Source organism: Aspergillus terreus, genomic scaffold (assembly GCF_000149615.1).
Source record: "Aspergillus terreus NIH2624 scaffold_7 genomic scaffold, whole genome shotgun sequence".
NCBI classification, from domain to species: domain Eukaryota; kingdom Fungi; phylum Ascomycota; class Eurotiomycetes; order Eurotiales; family Aspergillaceae; genus Aspergillus; species Aspergillus terreus.
In genome coordinates this window covers 509,151-531,063 of record NT_165930.1, presented here as the reverse complement: position 1 = coordinate 531,063, position 21,913 = coordinate 509,151, and the positions used below count along the sequence as shown (strand labels likewise).

At 53.3% G+C, this 21,913-nt stretch overlaps 8 protein-coding genes across 8 annotated transcripts; 4 read left to right on the top strand and 4 right to left on the bottom strand.

The window, feature by feature from the left end:
* Positions 1–585: 585 nt before the first annotated feature.
* On the bottom strand, positions 586–2,798 carry ATEG_05117 (putative protein kinase (Lkh1); the record flags this gene model as incomplete). Its single annotated transcript, XM_001214295.1, has 6 exons — positions 586–780; positions 835–922; positions 970–1,432; positions 1,482–1,829; positions 1,885–1,963; positions 2,019–2,798. The coding sequence occupies 6 exons, from the start codon at positions 2,796–2,798 to the stop codon at positions 586–588; spliced, it is 1,953 nt and encodes a 650-aa protein (XP_001214295.1).
* Positions 2,799–4,266: 1,468 nt separating this feature from the next.
* On the bottom strand, positions 4,267–6,028 carry ATEG_05116 (uncharacterized protein; the record flags this gene model as incomplete). The annotated part of the gene is made up of 2 exons (XM_001214294.1): positions 4,267–4,913; positions 4,963–6,028. The coding sequence occupies 2 exons, from the start codon at positions 6,026–6,028 to the stop codon at positions 4,267–4,269; spliced, it is 1,713 nt and encodes a 570-aa protein (XP_001214294.1).
* A 695-nt stretch (positions 6,029–6,723) lies between these two features.
* ysh1 (cleavage polyadenylation factor subunit YSH1) lies at positions 6,724–9,818 on the top strand (the record flags this gene model as incomplete). The annotated part of the gene is made up of 5 exons (XM_001214293.1): positions 6,724–6,876; positions 6,942–7,039; positions 7,350–8,490; positions 8,546–9,215; positions 9,268–9,818. 5 exons carry the CDS (start codon positions 6,724–6,726, stop codon positions 9,816–9,818), a joined length of 2,613 nt encoding a protein of 870 aa, XP_001214293.1.
* A 213-nt stretch (positions 9,819–10,031) lies between these two features.
* On the bottom strand, positions 10,032–11,674 carry ATEG_05114 (aminotransferase, class III; the record flags this gene model as incomplete). Its single annotated transcript, XM_001214292.1, has 5 exons — positions 10,032–10,331; positions 10,386–10,838; positions 10,908–11,254; positions 11,318–11,614; positions 11,665–11,674. 5 exons carry the CDS (start codon positions 11,672–11,674, stop codon positions 10,032–10,034), a joined length of 1,407 nt encoding a protein of 468 aa, XP_001214292.1.
* A 1,203-nt stretch (positions 11,675–12,877) lies between these two features.
* On the top strand, positions 12,878–13,707 carry ATEG_05113 (RNA-binding signal recognition particle subunit SEC65; the record flags this gene model as incomplete). The annotated part of the gene is made up of 2 exons (XM_001214291.1): positions 12,878–13,292; positions 13,352–13,707. 2 exons carry the CDS (start codon positions 12,878–12,880, stop codon positions 13,705–13,707), a joined length of 771 nt encoding a protein of 256 aa, XP_001214291.1.
* A 573-nt stretch (positions 13,708–14,280) lies between these two features.
* Positions 14,281–17,960, top strand: ATEG_05112 (putative C6 transcription factor; the record flags this gene model as incomplete). Its single annotated transcript, XM_001214290.1, has 5 exons — positions 14,281–14,505; positions 14,568–15,096; positions 15,340–16,284; positions 16,343–16,769; positions 16,847–17,960. The coding sequence occupies 5 exons, from the start codon at positions 14,281–14,283 to the stop codon at positions 17,958–17,960; spliced, it is 3,240 nt and encodes a 1,079-aa protein (XP_001214290.1).
* Positions 17,961–18,392: 432 nt separating this feature from the next.
* ATEG_05111 (translationally-controlled tumor protein) lies at positions 18,393–19,218 on the bottom strand (the record flags this gene model as incomplete). Its single annotated transcript, XM_001214289.1, has 4 exons — positions 18,393–18,477; positions 18,537–18,696; positions 18,758–19,034; positions 19,204–19,218. 4 exons carry the CDS (start codon positions 19,216–19,218, stop codon positions 18,393–18,395), a joined length of 537 nt encoding a protein of 178 aa, XP_001214289.1.
* Positions 19,219–20,158: 940 nt separating this feature from the next.
* sur2 (sphingosine hydroxylase) lies at positions 20,159–21,486 on the top strand (the record flags this gene model as incomplete). The annotated part of the gene is made up of 2 exons (XM_001214288.1): positions 20,159–20,849; positions 20,906–21,486. 2 exons carry the CDS (start codon positions 20,159–20,161, stop codon positions 21,484–21,486), a joined length of 1,272 nt encoding a protein of 423 aa, XP_001214288.1.
* Positions 21,487–21,913: the final 427 nt, after the last annotated feature.

The window sequence follows — 21,913 nt, the reverse complement described above, 5'->3', positions numbered from 1 at the left end:
CGTGACGAATGCAGGTCAATTCGAATGAAAGACCAGAGAAGTGAAGAAAAAAAGACTATGCAAGATATCGTCGGCGCCCCCCCATAAGACAATAAATCCAATCCAGAGAAACAGAAGTCACAATGCTCAGAGCAAACCCGACGAAACAGAAACAAATCACATCCCTCCAGCCTAGATCCCTATGTGACGAGGATATAAGATAAAAAAAGCAGATAACATGTCCCCCGTCAGAAACGAAACAGATAGAACCGATACGTCAATCGCTGGCTTTTGTCATTCTGGTTCACGTCCATTATATGTCGGAGACTGAGCCTGTGTGCCTCCTGGAAGAATCCCCAAACCCCATACACCAGACCCGGTGGGCGCGCTCAACTCCGAAGGAGGATCTGATAGGACCTTGTCCGAATCTCTGTCCTTCCCGTGTACCCGATCATCAACCGGCGCGACGGCCATCGCGATGTATAATATCCAAGGAAAAGAGTCACGAACCATCTATCGTGAATGTAGCTGTATCCATACAAGGTAGGTGGCAGTCATCGAGGCGGCCAGCGCAGAATGCTCAAAGAAGATGCTGTGCACAGGGGGCTAACGGCCGAAGTTGCGGGACAATTGTTCCTTGATCCGCAACGCTTCAGTACCGTCATCGATGAGGCTCTCCTTGAACCAAGGATGCTTCAAGGCTTCTTTGGCGGTGATACGCTGCTTCGGATCGTACACGAAGATACGCTTCAACAGATCCAGGAATAACCGGTGGAACTTGTTCCCCTGGGGGATAAAATGCTGCTGGTGGTCAGTCAGTGTCAAAGGGAGAATAAAAGGGTCGGTAGTCCGCACCTCCAATGGCTTCATCGCCTTGACGTATTTTCGGGAGGCCCGGGTGGTATCGTCATTGGGATAGTTGAGCTTGCTCCGATAGAAGTATCTATTTGGGTTAGAAGACTTTTCATGAAGGTAGAGCGATCAACATACTTGGCAGCTTGATTTTGATTCCCGCTCCGTCCGCCTTGCATGACTTGCCGGACAAGCTTGCTGTCAATCTTGTCATCGATGACCGCCTCCATCATAGCAAGGTGCTCCAGGTTGTCGTGTGTCTGGAACAAGGCATCACCGGTGTAGAATTCGACAAGAATACACCCGATACTCCAGATGTCACATGGGAAACTCCAGCCCAAGTTCAGGATAATCTCAGGCGCTCGATAATGTCTGGTGGACACTACCGATGAGTGATATTCATCATCAAAGGTAGCTGAGCCGAAGTCAATCAGACGAATCTCGCTGTCCAGCAGGACACGTCGTTGCGTGGCTTTACGAGAGATGGCGAATGAGGAGGAGGGGATATGTCGGTTGTAGGTGAAGGTCTGGTAGTTGTTGTTGACCAGGAGGATGTTTTCGGGTTTCAGGTCGGTGTGAATGAGGTTGAGATCGTGGAGGACTATCTGGTCAGTATGGATGCAGGCCCGGGTGGCGAAGCAAGTACTCACAAGCTACACTCGTAAAGAGTTGCCGGGCAAAGTTCTGGATCTGGCTGCTGGGGAAAGGCACGAAGCCGTTGCCCTTGAGGAAGTCAAAGACGCTCTGTCCCAGCAGATCCGTCACGATGCAAATGTGATTTCGATAATCGAAACAATCCCGCAGGTGGATGCACTTGTTTCGATTGGACTGGTCGTTGGAGGCAAGAGTGGACAGTACCCGCAGCTCGATCCGGGACGCGTCCCGATACTTCTGGATCGAACGAATGATCTTGACCGCGCACCGAGTTTTGCGTTGTTTATCATAGGCCTCCACCACCTTTCCAAACGTGCCTTGTCCAAGCAATTTGATAATGGAGTCTGGGAGCGAACTGATTAGCATGCGGTCGGATAACGAGTGCTTGACATCACTCACATCGATCGGTCAAGGGGGTATTCGGATTCACAATATAATGACCGTCATCGTCATCGTATTTTTCGGTGCGACTAAAATTCTGTAGAAAACGTGTCAGCGAACTATCCACCTTGAAGGGCGTGCAAGACACCTACATCACGAATCACCGGGACCGGAACGTCCTTGGCTTTGATGGGAGGCTTCGGGGGAGGCACGTAGCTCAAGAACGCATCAGCGGCGGTTTCCAGCTCGCGGCGTTTTTGCTCGTCGCGGGTGGATTTGCGGGTGGCGACCCGCTTGCGCTTCTGACCGATATTGGCATCCTCGTAGTAGATGCCATTGCTGGCACCGGAACTCCCTTGGGAGAGGGAGGTGGGAGCCGTCGTATGGAGGGAGGTCGTCCGATCGGTGGAGAGGGAGGCGGCGGAGGACTCTTCCCCGTAGCGCTGGGGGTTGATGGAGTATGAGGGGCGGTCATAGTAGCCCATTTCGTAGGCGGTTTCGATGCCGGTTCGGCGTCTCTTGCCTGCGGGTTGGGATCCGGTGTTATTACTGCCAGCGGCCGGGGCGACGTTGCGCGCGGCAGGCTTGTTGGCCGAGTCGGGCGGAGGGGTGTCATCAATGACAATGACCTCCTTGGGAATGCCATTCTTGTAAAATTCGCCCCAGTCCGGCTTCTTCCTCCTTCCGGGGTGGGCTTGAGCCATCGTGGCGGTAGACGGGGTCGGCAAGGTTTTGGGAGATGGAGCGTAGGGAAGAGTCGTTGTCGTTGCGGTGGATGTGAAGGGGTAGGAGGAGGTGGCTAGACGAGCGGCAGTCGTGGCGGACGTGGTCGGATAGGATACGCTTGGCTGGTAGGGTTGATGATATCCGTAGTGTGGCTGATGATGCGTCGTCGTCGGATGGGTCGCGGTCGCGGTTGAGGGAGTCGACATGATGCGAAGGATTGAGGAAGGCGAACCCACCACACCGAGGGGGAAGAAATGGTCGTGGGAATGGGTAGAAAGGAGAAACGGCAGGGGGAGGGACACTAGTTTCTTGTACAGTCCAGTCCAGTCCAGTCCGTTCTCAGCGATCCGTGTGAGGACCGGAGCGGCGAGCGAGCGAGCGAGCGAGAGAGGCGAGGAATGGAAAATCAGACCAGGGGACTCGAGATGCCAGGGCAGTAAACCCGGGGTTCTCGGAGGATCCCAGTCGAATGGGATTGAAATAGATAATTGAGAGAGTCGATCAGAGGGCACGAGAAGGGTGGAGGAGAGAAACTGGCGAAGAAGGAGGAGAGGAAGAGGACGAGGGACTGGAGTGAGGAGGCGTCGTGGGAATGAATAATCCACGCTCACAGGCAGGCAGTATACAGGCGGTCGGACGGGGAGACGCCCGGATGGATCACGGGGATGCAGAGGGGATCACAGACAGTGTGTTGCATTTATTCAGACGCGTTCATATAGAGGGAGAGGCTGTGTGAGAGGATAGTAAAGCAGATGAATCCCAGAGAATAATTCTTTGCCATGGGAGGAGTGTGAGGAGGGAGACGAATCTCGGCTGAGTCTATCACGATACGTATTCCGTGGATTCTACTCTACCCTAGACCCTACATCCTTCTTTAAAAAAAAAAAAAATTCTCTCATACTATGCTCATTTCTACTATCCATACGTAGTGTATTATGATGGCCCCAGTGACTCCCTATTATTATTGTTGCATCTACCATCCTACATTCCCGAGACGAACGCAAGGATCGGCCGTGTTTTTACTCTTGTGGCTGGTGGCAACACCGCATGTCTTTTCGACCGCCGCACGGCCGGAGAGTCAATCGAATCAAAGCGCAGAAGAGAATGGAAGAGGACAACATCGTGCAATTTCATTATTCTCTCAATAAATAAACCGTCACAAATCGTGAACATGCAAGAGGGTGGTGCTCGACTCGGGTGGTGACGGTGTTGTACTCTGGACTCTATAGAGTGAGACCCATTGACCCCTCTGACATCATCACCATCACCATCATCGCCCTCGTCCACGGCGGCAATTTTCCTTCCTTTGCTTCATCACATTCTTAACATTCGAAATGGAGCGTAGAGTTGATCCAGTGTCCCAACAGACAGGCATACCATTCTGCAAGTCATCGTAGTCTACCTTGTAGGTACTACAAACATAAAAGGCTCATACACGGGTATACGGAGTACACCGGAAACAACCATCATCTCCCGGGGACTCTTCCCTTCAAATTAAATCCAGTAATAATCATAGTATAAAAACACAAGAATGCAGAGCCCCCGGTCGCTTCCTCTCAATCGATGCAACGCAGGAATCCAAAACATGCGTAGACTAGAGAATTCGACCCAACCCGCCAACGCCTATGACCACGGTCCTGCGTAGTAACCACCCGCCCTCAACCCAAGAAGGCTTCACTCCTGTCGATCTTCTTTCAGATCCTTCGAGTACGCCTTCTGCACATGTCGCGAGCCACGTCCATCCAGCTCAAGCATGAACAAGATATCTCGCAGCTGGACCCCCGAGCCTTTCTCCTTGTCCTCCCGGAAGGTGCCCAGTCGCTTGGTGGAAATCGCCGCCGGTTCGCCCGAACGTCCGCCCTTGTCCGACCCAGCACTGGGTGTGGTCGTGCTCACGCGAGACGGACTGGAAAATCCACTCCCTGTGGCCGGTCCACGCTGCAGCCACGAGTACTGCTTCTTTGTGCCAAACACACGTCCGGAGATCATACTGTTCGTCGCCAGACGGGCTGTCTCCACCGACTGCTGGTGTTGCTGCGCCTCGCTAGCTTTGGCATCCATCAGTTTCTTGGCCTCCTTCTTCGTAAGGCCCTTCTTATCGATGCTCGGAGCCCGCTCGCCGATGGGTGTCGTGGCTCCAGAGCCTGGTAGATCGACTGAGTCCGATCGGTTAGCTCCTCCTTCGCCCAAAATCGCATTCGCGCTACGTTTGGCTCGCTTGGCTGCGCGCTTCTCTTCGCTGGAGTTATCTTTCTCCATGAGAAGGCGACATTTCTCCACCAAGGACTTTGATCCCGATGCATCCATGGCCGAGTGAGGTCCTAGAACTGGTTAGTGAAGGGTTAGATATAAGCTGCCGTGGTTACATACGCTTCTGCGACGGCGTGTGCGGTTCCTCATTTCCACTGGCGGCTTTGGTCGTCGAGGCCATGTCTCGCCATTCCTCGGGGACCACGGCATGCGAATGTGCGCGTCGGCTCCTAGCCAGGGTCCATGAGTAGTCGAGCACGCAGCGTAGCCGCTCCTCGCAAGAGATCGACATGAGGTTCAGGATGTCCACCAACGGGGCACCCTCCTGGTTCAAAATCGTTTGCCCAGTCCGCACGACCGACGAACCATCAGGTCCGGTCACTTCGATCGGCTGGGGACGACCTGGAACGGGGTGGAACAAGCCTTCGGCCGGAATACGGACTCCAAGCTCGAATCCGCGCCGCTGCAGCTTCTGTTCCAGAACCTTGGTCAAAAGGAACGGCTCTTGTAGGTGATATTGGGCGCGGCGTGCCGCTTCCGTATCTTCCCGCGTGGGCTCGTTCGGGTCCTTGAAAGGAGCAGGAACTTGGGTCGACGGCTCGGTGTAGAAAGAGTCTTGCGTCGTTTGGGGCTTATATGGTGAAGCCTCACTGAAACTAGGCTGGGTCGACAGCGTCCCCGTCGTTGAAGCCTGTGATGTGAAGGAGGTATTTACAGGAGGGGGTTGATGTGGTTGTTGTGGGGGTAACGGCTGCGGACGAGGCTGCTGTTGCTGTGCTTGGACAGCAGAACCCGAATAACTGCTGGTCAGATAGGCCTCCTCTTCTCGTACATCAATACCCGAAGAAGCCAAAACGTCGGTCAGTTCGGCGGCATCTGTAGCCTTATCCGCGGGTCGAGAAGGAGGCCCCATGGTGCCAGGAGGTGGTTGTGGGTGTGAAGGTGCCGTGGGGGTCTGAGGGACTCCGTTGGGGTTCGTTCCGTTCACAGAGGATGGGTGGTTCTGCGGGAGTTGGAGAGTTCCGAAGCTGGGAGAGGCATAAGGTGACTGAGGATGAGGAGAAAGTCGTTGTCGTTTGGGAGGAGGAACACCACCATTCACCGGAGAAGGTGCTGCCCCCGGGGAGGGGGACGACCCCGGGGGCGAGAAAGACTGGGAAAACTGCTGGGGTTGTGTTTGCGCCATGGTGTCGCCCGACTTCACGGTGCATGCAAAGGGAGATTGAAGAGGCACGACCACGAGGTCTTGCTATCAGATTCTGTGACACCGTTCAAGACGTAAATGGCACGTCCGCGCGCGAGGTACTAAAACCGAGCGGATTGTTCGAACCGCCGCCTCCACCAGCTGTAACCATCTCAAAATGTCGCGTGGAACATGAATCAGCGGGAAAGTTGCGCCAGGAGTGTCCCAACGTAACTAGAAACCGAGGGCGCGATGACAGAGAAGCGTGTTGTTCGCAGACGGAAAGGGAGCTTTTGCCTGCATCGATCGAGGTTTGCGAGACTCCCGCGCCATCACGTGGATGCTTAGCTCAGCATCCACCTTTGTTCTCCGACAATCACATCGTCAGTTGCTTCATCGTCTTGTTTGCCTCCTTCATTGCCGCCTGTCATTCTCTTCGAACCGTGTGTGGTGTCGGTGGCGTCGCTTCACTAATCGCTTTCTTCGGCTTCCATTGAATTTGCGCCGCAGTGGCCTCTCCTCTATCTATCTGGACTGCGCTTCACGCCGGTCATGGCCTGTTTATACTGAGTTCGACACGAGTCCAGGCGGCCTCCGCGGTACTATCGGCTGAATAGGTACAACATCGGATAACAGCTGCTTTGGGTGATTAACACTTATTATTGGGCTGCATCAATTGGCCATCTCTACGAACCACCATGGCGACGAAAAGAAAGGCATCCGCGCTGAACGCCGCGGTGGACGACGAGCCTGTCGACCCGTCGGACGAGTTGGCTTTTTATTGTCTTGGAGGAGGAAATGAAGTCGGTCGGTCATGTCATATTATTCAGTATAAAGGAAAGACCGTCATGGTACGTTTCACCCGTTGCGAACGACACTTTTGCCCTTCTCCGAGACTGACATTGTCCTGTTCCAGCTTGACGCCGGTATGCATCCCGCCAAAGAAGGATTCTCGGCTCTTCCTTTCTTCGATGAATTCGATCTGAGTACGGTGGACGTCCTTTTGATTAGCCAGTATGTGCGATCCTCCCTCCCCTCATCGTGTCCATTGTCCTGTTTGGTTCTACACCAGTTGGATGGAGAAATGGTGGTGCTTCCCTCGCCCAACACGATATCCTGCCCCAGGTTGTTCACGCGAAGATGCGCTATCCACCACTCTCCAATCTTCCTCATGTATACGAGAAAGGCAATACAATTCGTACTAGCGGTTTACTTTGTGCTCCATGACTGTATTCCAATACCTACCCTATGGCTCTCCAATGTCTTTAGCTGTCGCATTGTATTTGGAACACACCTGTCGCTGACCGCCCTGCCTTGTGCTCAGTTTCCATGTCGACCATTCCTCCGCGCTACCCTATGTCCTCAGCAAGACAAATTTCAAGGGTCGGGTTTTTATGACGCACGCCACCAAAGCCATCTACAAATGGCTAATCCAGGACAACGTCCGAGTCAGCAACACCGCCTCCTCGTCCGACCAACGCACCACTCTTTATACGGAACATGACCACTTATCCACTCTTCCCCTGATCGAAACCATTGATTTCAACACAACACATACCGTCAACAGTATCCACATCACACCTTTCCCCGCGGGCCATGTGCTTGGCGCTGCGATGTTCTTAGTTTCCATTGCCGGGTTGAACATCCTCTTTACTGGCGACTATTCTCGAGAGGAAGACCGACATCTTATTCCCGCGGAAGTACCGAAGGGTGTGAAGATCGACGTGTTGATCACGGAGTCAACATTCGGTATCTCATCCAATCCGCCTCGGCTGGAGCGCGAAGCTGCTCTGATGAAATCTATAACGGGTGTTCTGAACCGCGGTGGACGGGTCTTGATGCCAGTTTTCGCGCTTGGTCGTGCCCAAGAATTACTTCTTATTCTGGACGAGTACTGGGAAACGCATCCGGAGTTGCAGAAGATCCCCATCTACTACATCGGAAACACCGCTCGACGCTGCATGGTGGTATATCAGACCTATATTGGTGCGATGAATGACAACATCAAACGACTATTCCGACAGCGAATGGCTGAGGCCGAAGCCAGCGGCGACAAGAATGCCAGCGCAGGCCCATGGGACTTCCGTTTCGTCAGAAGTTTGCGTAGTCTGGAGCGTTTTGATGATGTAGGAGGGTGTGTCATGCTGGCTTCTCCTGGTATGCTGCAGTCAGGAACAAGTCGAGAACTGCTCGAACGTTGGGCCCCTAATGAACGCAACGGTGTCATTATGACTGGATACAGTGTGGAGGGCACAATGGCAAAACAACTCCTCAACGAGCCGGAGCAGATCCCCGCTGTGATGTCGCGAGCTGCAACGGGGTTGATCAGGAGAGGAGCGAATAGTGACGAAGAACAGAAGGTGATGATTCCGCGTCGATGCACAGTAGATGAAATCAGTTTTGCGGCCCATGTTGATGGCGTCGAAAACCGGAATTTCATCGAGGAGGTTTCCGCCCCTGTTGTTGTATGCATCCTCCTGATCTACGATTCACGAAGGTGATTATACTGATTCTCTTCAGATCCTTGTTCATGGTGAAAAACACCAGATGATGCGTCTCAAATCGAAGCTCCTCAGTCTTAACGCGGAGAAGACGGTCAAAGTCAAGGTCTACACCCCTGCAAACTGCGACGAGGTCCGAATTCCGTTCAAAAAGGACAAAATCGCCAAGGTCGTGGGCAAGTTGGCCCAGATCGCTCCTCCATCGGAACAAGACGACGGCCAGCTCATGACCGGTGTGCTGGTTCAGAACGGATTTAACCTGTCACTAATGGCTCCAGACGATCTTCGAGAGTACGCAGGTCTAACCACGACCAGCATTACCTGCAAGCAGCACATCACGCTTAGCTCAGCAAGCATGGACCTGATTAAGTGGGCTCTTGAGGGCACGTTTGGTGCCATCGAAGAGATCGGTACCAAGCAGGAACCCAAGGTCAAGGGTGAAGACACAGAAGAGAAGCCGTCAAAGGAATCGGATGGAGAAGAGAAACCGAAAGAAGAAGATGCTGACGAAGAGATCCCCATGGAGGATGCGCACACCTACCTCGTCATGGGTTGTGTGATCATTCGCTACCTCCCACGTACTCGTGAGATCGAGCTTGAGTGGGAAGGGAACATGATGAACGACGGCGTGGCCGATGCCGTCATGGCTGTTCTCCTCACCGTGGAAAGCAGCCCTGCTTCCGTGAAGCGTATGTACTTCGTTGGGCCTCTAATGCTGCAGAGAACTAACTAGCATTACAGAATCCGCCAAGCAACACCACCACCATCACCATGACTCATTGGAGATCCCGATCCCCAATCCTCATTCACATCTAGGACCTGAAGAACGCTTCCGGCGTCTCCTCATGATGCTTGAAGCGCAATTCGGCTCTGACATCGCCCCCATCGAGCGCCCACGGCTTCCGACAAATCTCCTCCCCGATGGGCCCCCCAAGTCCGGGGATACCGACAAACCCACAAACGGAGAGACGGACCACCAGGACGACGAAAAGGTCGCGGAAATGGAGGAGGCGGAGCTGGCCCGTCTCCGGGCGCTCGGAATTCCCGTCCCTGGAATCGAGATCCGAGTTGATAAGCACGTTGCGCGGGTATGGCTGGAGGATCTTGAGGTTGAGTGCGCTAATGCTGTCCTCCGGGACCGCGTGCGTGTGGTCATCGAGCGTGCAGTGGAAACCGTTGCCAGCATGTGGACGGAGGGTCCAGCCCCGGCCACTGCTGCGAACGGAGAGGCCCAGGAGAAGACGAAGGAGCTCCCTTTCTTTAAGAAGGCTGACGTGGACGCCAAGGCGTGATGTATACGATTAGTACCTCCATGTAAGCATAGATATTTCTGGATTTCCTAGGGAGTTACGAGGGGTGTCCGGTCATACCTGGCCGCTGCTCTAATATATAACGATATATTGTCTTTTCTTGTTTATCTTGACGTCTAACGCGATAAAAATAAAATCATTGAGACGGAATCATCATGGAGTGGAGATCGACTTGACAAGAACGAACACTAATACCTAGCCGCGGCGTGGACCGTCGTTCAGCATAGCAACCAGGTCATCAAGCCCGCCAATCTGCTCGAAAACACGATCGATAACGCGAGCAGTCGTGTCAACAATGATATCAATCTCCTCCTTGCTGACATTATAAGGAGGCGCGAGCAGGACATGGTCGCCGCGCGTGCCGTCCACGGTGCCCGACGCTGCATACAGAGAGATAGCATAGTCCGGGTTCAATCCCGTCTCCTGGATATAGGTAGCCACCGGGATGTCAACCGGCCACGGCTCCTTAGTCTCCTTATTCTTCACGAATTCGATCTAAACCCCGTCAGTTCGCTGCGCGCAGCATGTTCCCCAGAAAGAAAGACTTACTCCCCAGAACAACCCCTTCCCCCGAATATCTCCCACGTACTGATGCGATTCCAGCCGACTCCGCAGTTGCTGCTCTAGGTAGGCGCCCATGTTCCGCACATTCTCCAGCAGGTTTTCCTCCTTGATGACCTTCTGCACCGCCAGAGCCGCCGCACACGCCATCGGATGGCCCTGGTACGTGTGGCCGTGGCGGAACGCACCCGAGCCCTGGTCCATGGCCTTCACGATCTTGTTGCTGATGAGGACCCCCGATACGGGCACGTACCCGCCACCCAGACCCTTGCCGATGGTCTGGAGGTCGGGCACGACATCCTCCTGCTCCCAGGCGTGCAGGGTGCCGCAGCGGCCCATGCCGGACATGACCTCGTCGAGGATGAACAGCGCACCGTATTTCTCGCAGACGGCCTTCATGGCCTTGAAGTATCCTTTCACTGCGGGGACGGCGCCGAGAGCCTGTGTAACGAGGTTGAGGTGTTAGTCTCAGCGAGTAGAGCGAATTATAGAACGGGAGAAGACACGTACAGCACCGACGACGGGCTCTGCGATGAAGGCACAAACGGTGTCGGGTCCGACCCGCTGGAACTCGGCGTCCAGTTCGTCGGCGAGCCGCTGGACATAGTCCGCCTCTGACTCGTTTTCTTTCATGCCCCGGTAAGCGTAGCACGGTGACACGTGGGATGTGTTCTGGGAGAGAAGAGGCTCGAATGGCTTGCGACGGTAGACGTGGCCGCCCGCACTGAGTGCACCGAGCGTGATACCGTGGTAGGAGGGAAGACGGCTGATGAATCGGGTGCGCTGGGGCTGAGGGTTGGAGATCTCGAGGAAGTACTGACGGGCCAGCTTCAGCGCGGCCTCGACTGCTTCGGAGCCTGGGATGAGGGGTTAGCGATGGTACTTGGATTGTTTGTATAGGGAGGAAGCTGGGAGCGTACCGGAGCTGACTACGTAAAGCTTTGTCATTTTGCCGCCCGTGGAGTCACAGAGGAAGGTCGCCAGTTCCTCGGACACGTCGGTGCCAAAGAATGCCGTGTGACAGTAGGCTAACTTGTTCATCTGGTCGATGACCGCCTCGCTGACCCTCTCATGGCCGTGTCCAAGGCACGAGACGGCCGCACCGCCAGTGGAGTCAAGGAACTTGGTACCATCTTCCAGGAAGAGGTAGCTCCCCTTTCCCCCGATGGCCTTTTTAGGGACGAAGCGGGTGTCACGGTGGAGGACGGCGCTGGTAACTGTATGTAGTAGTGAGTAGATGTTGTCTGTTTGTGGATGTGGTACGTACTCTGGGTCATGATGAATCGAGATAGTTGGATCTGAAAGATGATGGAGTGAGTGAGTGAGTCTGTGGAAGGAATGGCAAGGAGTGAGTGTTAAAAGACCGTTGCAAGTTGGCTAAGGTAAAAGGTTGTTATCTCGGTGCCACAACAGATGGGAGGGGGCGGGGATCGGGATGCCGACTGGATCCCGACAATCCGGTTCGCTCTCCCCGCCGACGACCCGCCAGCAAGGGCTGCCTAGAGGGGTAATTGGCTGATACGCGCGATATGCGGGGTTAGCCTGCATGTCATGATGTCTTATCGCGGTGTTGTCGCTTTCTCCGCCTTGTACTCAGATCTATCTCTGACTGGTTCGGTGTTGTTCGTCACGGCTGGTTGGTAGAGATGTCCGGGACGTGGAGTTGTTTGCCGCAGAATGTTGCTTGATTCTCCATGCTAGACCGAGACGCAGACTACTGGGTGAGCTGGTGGTTTCTCCATGTGAAACGGCAGTCGGCGATGGATCTAATGGTAGGGGGTCAAAGCTCAGTAGGCATCTATGATTCATCCCATGCCCATTGTATTGCCTCCTTCACCGACAAAGGTCGTACCAGCCTTTGAGAATCACATGTGCTTGCACGTGAAGGTCACACAGGGCGGATCGGAAAACTTCTAATAAGATAGTACCTAGAGCTGATATCCATTCCTCCTTCGAAATTACTAGGTCGTTCTCTTCCAATTGATGGCCAACAGATCAATATTTTCGTAGGTACTGCTCGCATTATATTAGAGAGTTTGGACTCATCGCGCTCATTTTTGGCCCTTTCAGTAAATACATAATCGTGTATGAAAACATCTACGGCTTTGTTCCCAGCCTGAAGGGTGATGTCTCCCGCACATATATATCTTGGAGCAAAGCATTCATATAGTCGCCCGATACGCGTTCCCATTTGTTGTATTATAGACAAATGAGAAAATCAGACACCCATATATTCTATCCGAAAGCATGTTCTACTTAACTGTTGATTGAGACTGCCCAATTTCACCTATAGGTGCAAGTACTGAAGTATATAACTACGGTGATGAGCTATGGCTGACTAAGCAGGCGAACCCACACAGAGGCCACTGCGCCGTGTTGCGCTGTTGACTGACGTAGATACAAACTCCCACACAGCCCACGGTCGACACCACCACCTCAATTCTTTCCTTCTGTGCAGCAGACATACCGGAAAAAGCATCATGTCCCGCAATGCACAAGTCGAGGAGGTCTCTGACTCCGACCCTGAGGAGGTGGCCCCCTCCGATTTGAACCCCTCGATCCTCTCCGCCGCAGGCATTCCGACATCGAGCACCACGTCCATGCCCATGAGACCGGCCCCGGAACCGCGTCGTGAGATCCCGAAATATTATCAATGTCTGTATCCCGTGTATTTCGACAAGTCGCGATCCCGCGCCGAGGGTCGCAAGGTCGGTGCAGAGTTGGCCGTGGAGAATCCGTTGGCCAGAGACATTCTTGATGCTACGCAAATGCTGGGATTGACTGCGGGGTTCGAGCCGGAAAAGCTGCACCCCAAGGACTGGGCGAACCCGGGAAGGGTCCGTGTGATGCTGAAGAATGAGAATGGGCAGTCGGTGAATCCGAAGATCAAGAACAGTGTGTTGCTCCTGCAGTTGCCCCTTTGATGTGGAACTTGAGACTAACCGATCGCAAAGAGCATCATCTGTACATTCTGGTGGCCCAGTATCTGAAAGCGCACCCGACAACTGAGCAATCGCCCTACCGACTGCGGATTCAAGGTCTCCCCATGCCCGAGAAACTACCGCCCGCTCCCTCTGCCCCCCGTGGCTGGAAGATTGGACAGATTCTGCCTATCCATTCCCCGGCATATAGTGGCGGCGGTGTTAGCGACAACCCGCTGAAGGACGCCATGGCGGAGATGCAGAACATGGGTGGGATGCCGGGCATGCCCCAGATTCCTGGCATGCCCGATATGTCCGCGATGATGGGTGGACCCTCAGGCGGTGCAAGCGAGAAGAAAAAGAAGGACAAGAAGAAGGGCAAGGCATAAAAAAAAGGCTTCCTCTGGACGATGACTATCTCTTCGCTGTTTATATGTGTGGGATGAATATGCTCGTGGTTGCATTGGACGGGCGTAAGGCGTTTGTTGCTTTACACTAGAGGGTCTACGTGCTCTTCTTGATACCAGATGAATTGAACTACTTGTGAGGAGTGGCCTTTCCGGACCCGAGGTTTGCATATATGCTCGAACAGTGTACTCCGTAATGACGGGAACTTCAATTCGAACTGCTTGGGTAACGGCCCGCTCCGATTGGCCTCAGACGACTTTTCCCTTAGTCACTTTACCAGATAGGGTAACATTACCTAACCACCGGCCGTCATAGGAATAGGAAATGTAGTATTACCCCGGAGTCCCGCGTCTGTCACTCATTCTCCCCAAGACCCAGCTCTTCCGAACCTTCTACCATCACGCCCTGCCGGTGTTTCGTTACTGTGCCCCATCAAGCGGCGCATGCTCGCATATACATGATCGAAGTCCTCACCCACATGCAAAGGACCCTATGAACCATCCGCCCGGTCTCGACCGCTCTCTCCGAAGCCCCGCCACTGCACCCGACGCATGATGAATACAACTCCGACGAACAACCCGCCCATAATTGGGTCTTCAGGCCAGACTACACCTTCGCAGTTCCCGGCAAACTACAGCGCATCCTCGTCTTCATCAACACCCGCTCCGTTTACCGCCCCCAGACTTTTACCGGGAAAGGCGCACCACCGTCAGATCACTCGGAATCGCGCCAGCTACAGCTGTCATACTTGCCGCCGACGCAAGGTCAAATGCGACAAGGTATTGACCACCCGGGATTGCCTTTTCGAACCATAGAACAAGCTTGCTAAGTTAAGGGCTAGGTACATCCTGTATGCGGAAACTGCGTGAAGAACGGGACCGAATGCGTGTACGATGCGCCGCCACAGAAAGATGCCGCGGGGCAGTCAAAGAACGGCCATGGAGTGAAACGACGGAGGGAAATGTCGCGACCGCTGGACGATGATCCTATGGAAGACCTTCAATCCATCTACGGTCATCTGAAGCAGGCTGGATCCGACCAGAAGATCGGGTCGCAAGCGATCGAGGCCCGTCTGGATAAACTGACATCGATGATCGAGCGGTTGAGCAAGACCAACCAACCCCTTGACCCGGCCGACCGACAATTGTTGGCGCAAAATGTGAACTTGGATGCTGTGAAGGGTGATACCCGGGCGGCTACCAGTCATGGCCAGGGAGTGACGCTGAAGCGTGCTACCCCTCGACCGGACAGTCCGCGACGCGCAGCGGATTCGAGCGGAGACGAATTTCCTATCCCGTCTGGCCATGCGACCGATTTGGTCGATCCGGTCGGTAGTCTAAATCTAGGGCATCTGAGTCTAGAGGATGGAGGTAGATCACGGTAGGCGTTAACTGTTGCTGGCACCATTGGCTGTGTGACTGACCAGATCTAGATATGTTGGTACGACTTACTGGGCTTACATCTCGCAGGAGGTACTACCATCGCTGCATTTTCTTCGAGATTCGAGCTAACGATATCGCAGATCAACGAGCTTAACCAGTTACTCCGGGATCAAACACGTTCACATAACGACACCCCCCCTACTAACCATCCCACTGATGAGGCCGTATCAGATCCCCTCGGGGGAACTCCGGGTAGCCAATGGCGGCCATCACTTGATAGTCATGCTAGCTATCCCGGCGACCACATGTCCTCTGGGGAGACATTCCAAAAATCCGTCATGTTCCCGTCCAGCGGGTCTCCCTCTGTGAATGAGAAGGTTGTTGAACCAGAAATGCTGGAGAACGTACCGACAAAACGACAAAGTCATATACTATACAGAGGATTCATGTCCGGTGTTCATGCAATTAGTCCTGTTGTTCATCCCCCTACCATCCTCAAACTATACAACGCATTCTGGGAGTGGTACGACTACAGCAGTTACTCCGGCGAGCCGTGCCCTGACCCTTCGTTTATCCCGCTACTCTACGCCATTTGGTATGGCGGATCTGTCACCATCTCCATCCGGACGATCAAAGCTGAATTCAATGTTGCGTCTCGCTTTGCTTTGTCAAAAACGTTTAATGAAGAGGTGACCAGATGGTTGACCAAAATATCCTTTCCACGAAGCCCATCTCTACAAGGGCTGGCCGCATATCTTCTCGTTCAGACAATTCTATCGAAGGAAGAAGAGCCATTGACAAGCAGCCTGTTTATCAGTTTTGCCATGAGGGTGGCTCAGACCATGGGCCTACATCGAGACCCGGCTAAGTTTGGCATCCAGCCTTATGAGGCCGAGTATCGTCGGCGAATATGGTGGCACATTGTGCATATGGATGGCGTGGTTGCTATGTCCAGTGGACTACCCCCTTTGGTTGGAGACGAGAATTTCTGGGATGTTCGCGATGCCAGCGAGATTAAAGATACGCTTCTTGGGAGCCCTGAGGCAGAGAAATACGAAGAGTTGGTTGCCTCTGGTATGCGGCCACCCGACAATCCCGACGATCCGACGGTTTGTGGTGGCCCGTCTATGGTTAACGTCTACTATCTATCGGCTCGAGGGAAATATGTGATGGCTCGTAAGTATTCTGGGCCTCTTGGAGGTGTAATTGCTGATTGTTGACCGTTCTATGCTAGGCGCTGTGCGAAGGATCATGAAGATTCAGTTGGGTACCAAACCTGTGACGCGGAGGGATATGGAGGAACTGCGATCAATTCTTCTTGATCTGCAACTCAAACTCAACTCGATCATTGATCGAATTCCAGAAGGCAAAAACCTGGGCGTGTCTCCCAGTCTCTCGAACCGCTCGCTCTCTGATGCACGGTCGCCAGGAGAACACCAGAACAGTGGTACGGAATTGCCGGGTGAAGGGCAAGCCGGTTGTTCTGAGCAGTACCACACTCCTGTGCTTATATCTTTCCACAAATGGGCAAGAATACTCCTCTCACTGTTCATCGACAAGGTTGGTATTTCTGTCGAATCTCCCACAAGCGAGATGTTAACCTGCTACTATGAAGGCTTTCTGTGTCGCATATCAGCCCTTCTTGAAGAACGCAAAAAGCCGTATCTGGCCCGCCGCAAGAAACAGGTATAGTTTCGCCACACCTCATGCAAATCATCTTGGTTCTAATGCATCAAAGTGCTCTTCGTCACTGTCATGGTTTCATGGAGAAATTCATCTCTCTTGCTACGGACCCTGACTTTCAACCCTTCCAATGGAGCTGGCCCGGCAATCATCAACCTATGCATGCGACCATGATCATGCTCATCGATCTCTATGAACGTCCATATAGTCCGGAGGCGGCCAAGTCTCGGGCCTTCATCGACCGCATCTTTACGCTCACCGGCCCCGATGGAGGTGTGGTCGGCGGCGAAGACGGTATTTCTACCCAACGACCTTTGAAAGACGGCGGCCGTGAAGCATGGGGCATGATTCGTCGACTACGCCAGAAAGCCTGGCAGAAAGCCGGCCTGGACCCCAATAAGCTATGGACTGAACAAGCCCAAATCCAAGTTGGGGTTGCCGCAGTCCCCAACGAGGTCCCCTGTGCGACAGACCCGTACTACGCGAACAGCCCACCCGTCACCACGCCGCCGACCGGTTTGCCACATGTTTCCCGGCAGCAATTGACCGACTTCTCGAAGATGTTCTACAACATGACCCGGTCCCATGTCCTTCCGAACCCAGTCTCGACGCTACGGCCTAGTCCTCTTCGAAACGAGGTTCCTTCACCTGCAGCTACTGTTTCCAGCGGAACAACTCCTCAGGGCCTACCTGCAGCTGCACCTGCTCCTGGGCCTGCTGCCCCTCCTACTCCGCAATTCTCGCAATCCGCTACACCAAATATGAACTTGTCTGCCGACAGCTCTGTTCGTGGCCATTCCATGTCATCTACCAATAGTGTCCCGCAGTTTAACACCAATCTCCCCTTTACCCAACCCATGAACCCTATGTCCACTCCACCAGCTCCTGTGCAGTACATGGACTCGATCTCTCCTACCACCCAGCCCCTAGCGGTGCCAACCCCCCCATCAATGGTCGATCCGAATCTGACCTTCGATTGGGACCAGTGGGATGCTGTGTTTGGACAACATCTGCCAGTGTCGGATGAGCTCATGGAGCTGGATCCGGTGGCGGGCTTTGAGTTCAGTGATCTTGGCAGCGGGCCATTGAGTGGTGGAGACCAAACGATAAGTGGTTTGCCAGGTAGCGAGGGAGGTATCCCTGGACCCGACTGGACTGGATACTGTTGAGTGGTCATTACTTGGATATATTGTGTGTTAAGTGTATATATACCCGGTTGTTTGTACATAGTTTACGAAAGATGTGGGATTGATTTACGTAGAATTGACGTTAGACATGTGATTCTTTCGATCAATCGGTGGCAAGGATTTTGACGTAGGTAGAAGAAGACGTAACAGCTATGGGATTCATGAGGCGTGACTGGGATCAAAGTAGGGCACAGAAGATGCGACGCAGCAGAGTGAGAGCTAGGCCAATGGAAAACACACGGAGGGAGGGCGCAGCCGGATCTATGTTTCAATAGAGGTCGGCTTCTCCCGACCCAACCGAGCAGTTCTCTAGATTAAAGCGGACATCATCATCTCCCAAGAACCCTCCTTTCTTCATTTCACATGAGATTATTCACAGCAACGGTAAGCGGACAGGTGCAGCACACCGTCTGTTTAGACCTTCATCTCCTCAAGACCGTGCTTCCAGAGGGTGGCGTAGGGGGTGACACCGTCCTCGCGGAAGTCAATCAGGATGTGCCTGGAACAGTTATTAGCCCTCTGCTTTAATCGAACGCGGTACGAGATTGGATGACATACATAGCATCACCATCCATGGACTGGCCCATGAGGACATCGTAGTTGTCGTAGTTGCCAAGGATCTTCTTGACGGCGGCGGGGGCGTTGGACTTGAACTCGTTGATGGTGGCCTCATCGGCGCCCTTCTCCTGGAGCTTCTGGAGGACCTTCTTCATGTAGGCTGGGATGGGTCAGCGATTGTCGAAACAGAGATGAAAGAGAAGGGGGTCTGTTTGACATACTCTTGAGGTGACCCTTGAAGGCATCCTTGGAGGGCTTCATGCCCTCCTCGGTCTTGAGCCAGACGAGACGGAACTGGTCCTCAATGTCGTGGACCATGACCTGCTCGCCCTCACCACCCTCCTCATCACCACCCTCGGCGGAGGGGTTGGCACCCTCGAGCTCGAAGTCCTCGTTGGTCTTCTTGAGGTACTTGCGGCAGTCGCACTCGTAGAAGACGTTGTCGACGGTCTTGATGTTGAAGGTGTCGGAGAGGACCTCGTCACCGGAGATGATATCCTATGGACCAGGGGGTTAGTTTCTGGTTGTCTTGGATTGAATTGACTGGAACATGAAGGGATATGATGGGTGTTGTGGTGTTGAGATGGAAGCGGGGCAGACCCCAGGATGAACAACGAAGGAGATTTCTGCAAGGAGATTCTGATTTCTGCAGAAAAGGAAGACTCACCTTGTAAATAATCATTTTGATGGATTGAAGGGGGTGAAAAGAGACCCGGAAGCACGAAGAGAATGGAGAGGAAGGAAATGGATGGCGGCACAGAGAGAAGAAGAAGAAGAGGAAGAAAAAAACGAGGGAGAAAAGAGGGGAATTTTTGATGTTTTTTTTTTCGAGGGGCAAATTCGGGGCTAGTCCATTTTGGGACGATTGGCCGTTAAGAACAATACCTCAGGCACCAAGAAGTGGCCTTACAACACCATTACGATTCTCGAGATCTCTGATATTATAATACATAAAATATGGCTCTGGATAAATGTGAGGTATATAATGCGTGAACATGATGCGCCCATATCACAACACAATGCTGCCTCACCGATCAGGCAGCCCATCGCGGTCCCATAAGGGGGGAGATCGACGGAGCATGGAGACTCGGTCAATACTGTACCATAACTGGAAAAGATACGCCCATAACCTGCGAAACTCCCTCGGCGGATCGTCCCATACCGTTCCGATACCCGATCGGGTGTCCTTCCAGTCCGTGGTGCCACTAATCCGACTCCCTCACGGCTTTATCGTCGACTTTTCTCCGCCATCTTCCTCTCTCTCTTCCTGTCCATCCGGTGCCTTCTTCTCTTCTCTTCTTTTCTCTCTCTCCCTCGCTCTTCATTTCCTCCGACTATTGATAATCCATCGATCCTTCCTTGAATCCCTGCCACTGGTACTCTCCGAGTGCACTTTTCGTCGTTTTCATCTCCGTCCTGGGCGGTCGTCTGGTCGCCTCTTTGCGCCGCCTCCTATTGCCTGCCACACCACACCACCTTTCCCTTACGACATTCTTTCTGTCCCTGGACCTATATATTGCCTCCGATCAGTCGCATTCTTCCTTTCGTTGCAAGGCAATCGATGCTCTAATTTTCCCAACCTCCGTTTTCTCGATCACACTATCGTTGTCTGTCCCCCTACCATGGCAGTCAATGCATCCTACGTCTCCGATTACCCTCCGCTCCCGGAGTACACGCTGACTCCTCGCCCTCCCCTTTTCGCGCCGATTCCCGACAATATCCTGGCATTGATCCTTCCAATTGTCGCTTATTGGGCGTTGTCTATGATCTATCACCTCATTGATGTCTACGACCTCTTTCCTCACTACCGCCTTCACACCCCCGCCGAAGTTTTGAAACGGAACCACGTCACACGCTGGGATGTAGTTCGGGATGTTCTCTTGCAACAGGTGATCCAAACCATTGCGGGTATTGCAGTATCCTACCTTGACGAGGAGGAGTATATTGGCCGAGAGGAATATGATGTGGCTGTCTGGGCACGTCGCATTCGCTGGGCCCAAAGAGGCCTCCCTCATCTGTTGGCCCTGTTCGGTATTGATGCGCTGGGTCTGGCAAAGAATCTGTCGCACAACGGTCACACTATCCTCGGCGCCGTGGTCGCCGGCGGACGTTATTCGGGCCTCTCACAGTCCGTCACCCTTGAGAGCGGTGCAGAGGCGTTGGTTCCTGCCTTCGCTGGCTGGGAGCTGTCCCTTGCCAGCTTCATTTACTGGTACTTCATTCCGGCATTACAGTTCATCTGGGGTGTCTGCGTTGTCGACACTTGGCAGTACTTCCTCCATCGCGCCATGCATCTGAACCGTTGGCTCTATGGTCAGTAGTCATGATCCGACCACTGTCTCGATACCATCTTTACTGACAATTTCCAGTCACCTTCCATTCGCGCCACCACCGTCTGTACGTCCCCTACGCATTTGGTGCTTTGTACAACCACCCGGTAGAAGGTTTCCTCCTCGACACTGCGGGTACGGGCGTCGCCTTTCTCACGGCTCGCATGACCAACCGCCAGAGCATGTGGTTCTTCACCCTCTCGACCATCAAAACCGTCGACGACCACTGCGGCTATGCATTCCCTTGGGACCCTCTGCAGCACCTAACCTCCAACAATGCGGCCTACCACGATATTCATCACCAAAGCTGGGGTATCAAGACCAACTTCTCCCAGCCCTTCTTCACCTTTTGGGACCGTCTTCTCAACACGCGCTGGCACGGAGACGTCAAACTGCGCTATGAGCGAAGCCGGGAAGCTGCCCAAAAACAAGTGGACAATGATGCGGCCCAAGCAGCTGAAGCCAAAGCCGAGTCGGCACCATCGACTACGACCGTGTCACCGGAGGAGCCTACCGACTCGAATACGCGCTCTCGTTTGCGCAGAAAGACTGCGACCCTATCGCCTCGCGTGGATAGCCTGAAGGGCTCCAAGCACGGGGTGACCAGCAGTGTTTTCTAAACATCCTCTTGACCGGGCCTTCCGTTTCTCGTGAATACTTCCTATTAGCTTCTTAATATCCATACTTCCCTTCCTTGCTCCCCTTAAATTGGATACGGAGTTGCGGGCCATCTCCTTTCTAACGATAATGTCGCTTTCAATTGTCAGGTCAGCTGATACGCTGTATTAATAACTGTGGGCTTTACTGATTAGCTCTGTACAATGGTTTCTCTTTTTCTGGTACACTGTTTTTAATCGGAATGTTTACGTGAAAGTGGAATTAGGTGTGAAGTTTTAATCTTTTTTCCCTTCTTTTCTGTCTTTTTGGTCTATAACTCAAACCACCCTCTATGAACAACGCCGAACAATCTATGACTTAGTGAAGAAAAATATCAATCAAAAAAGCCAGACACGAATCCCAGTCACATACGAAAAGATACGAAACATT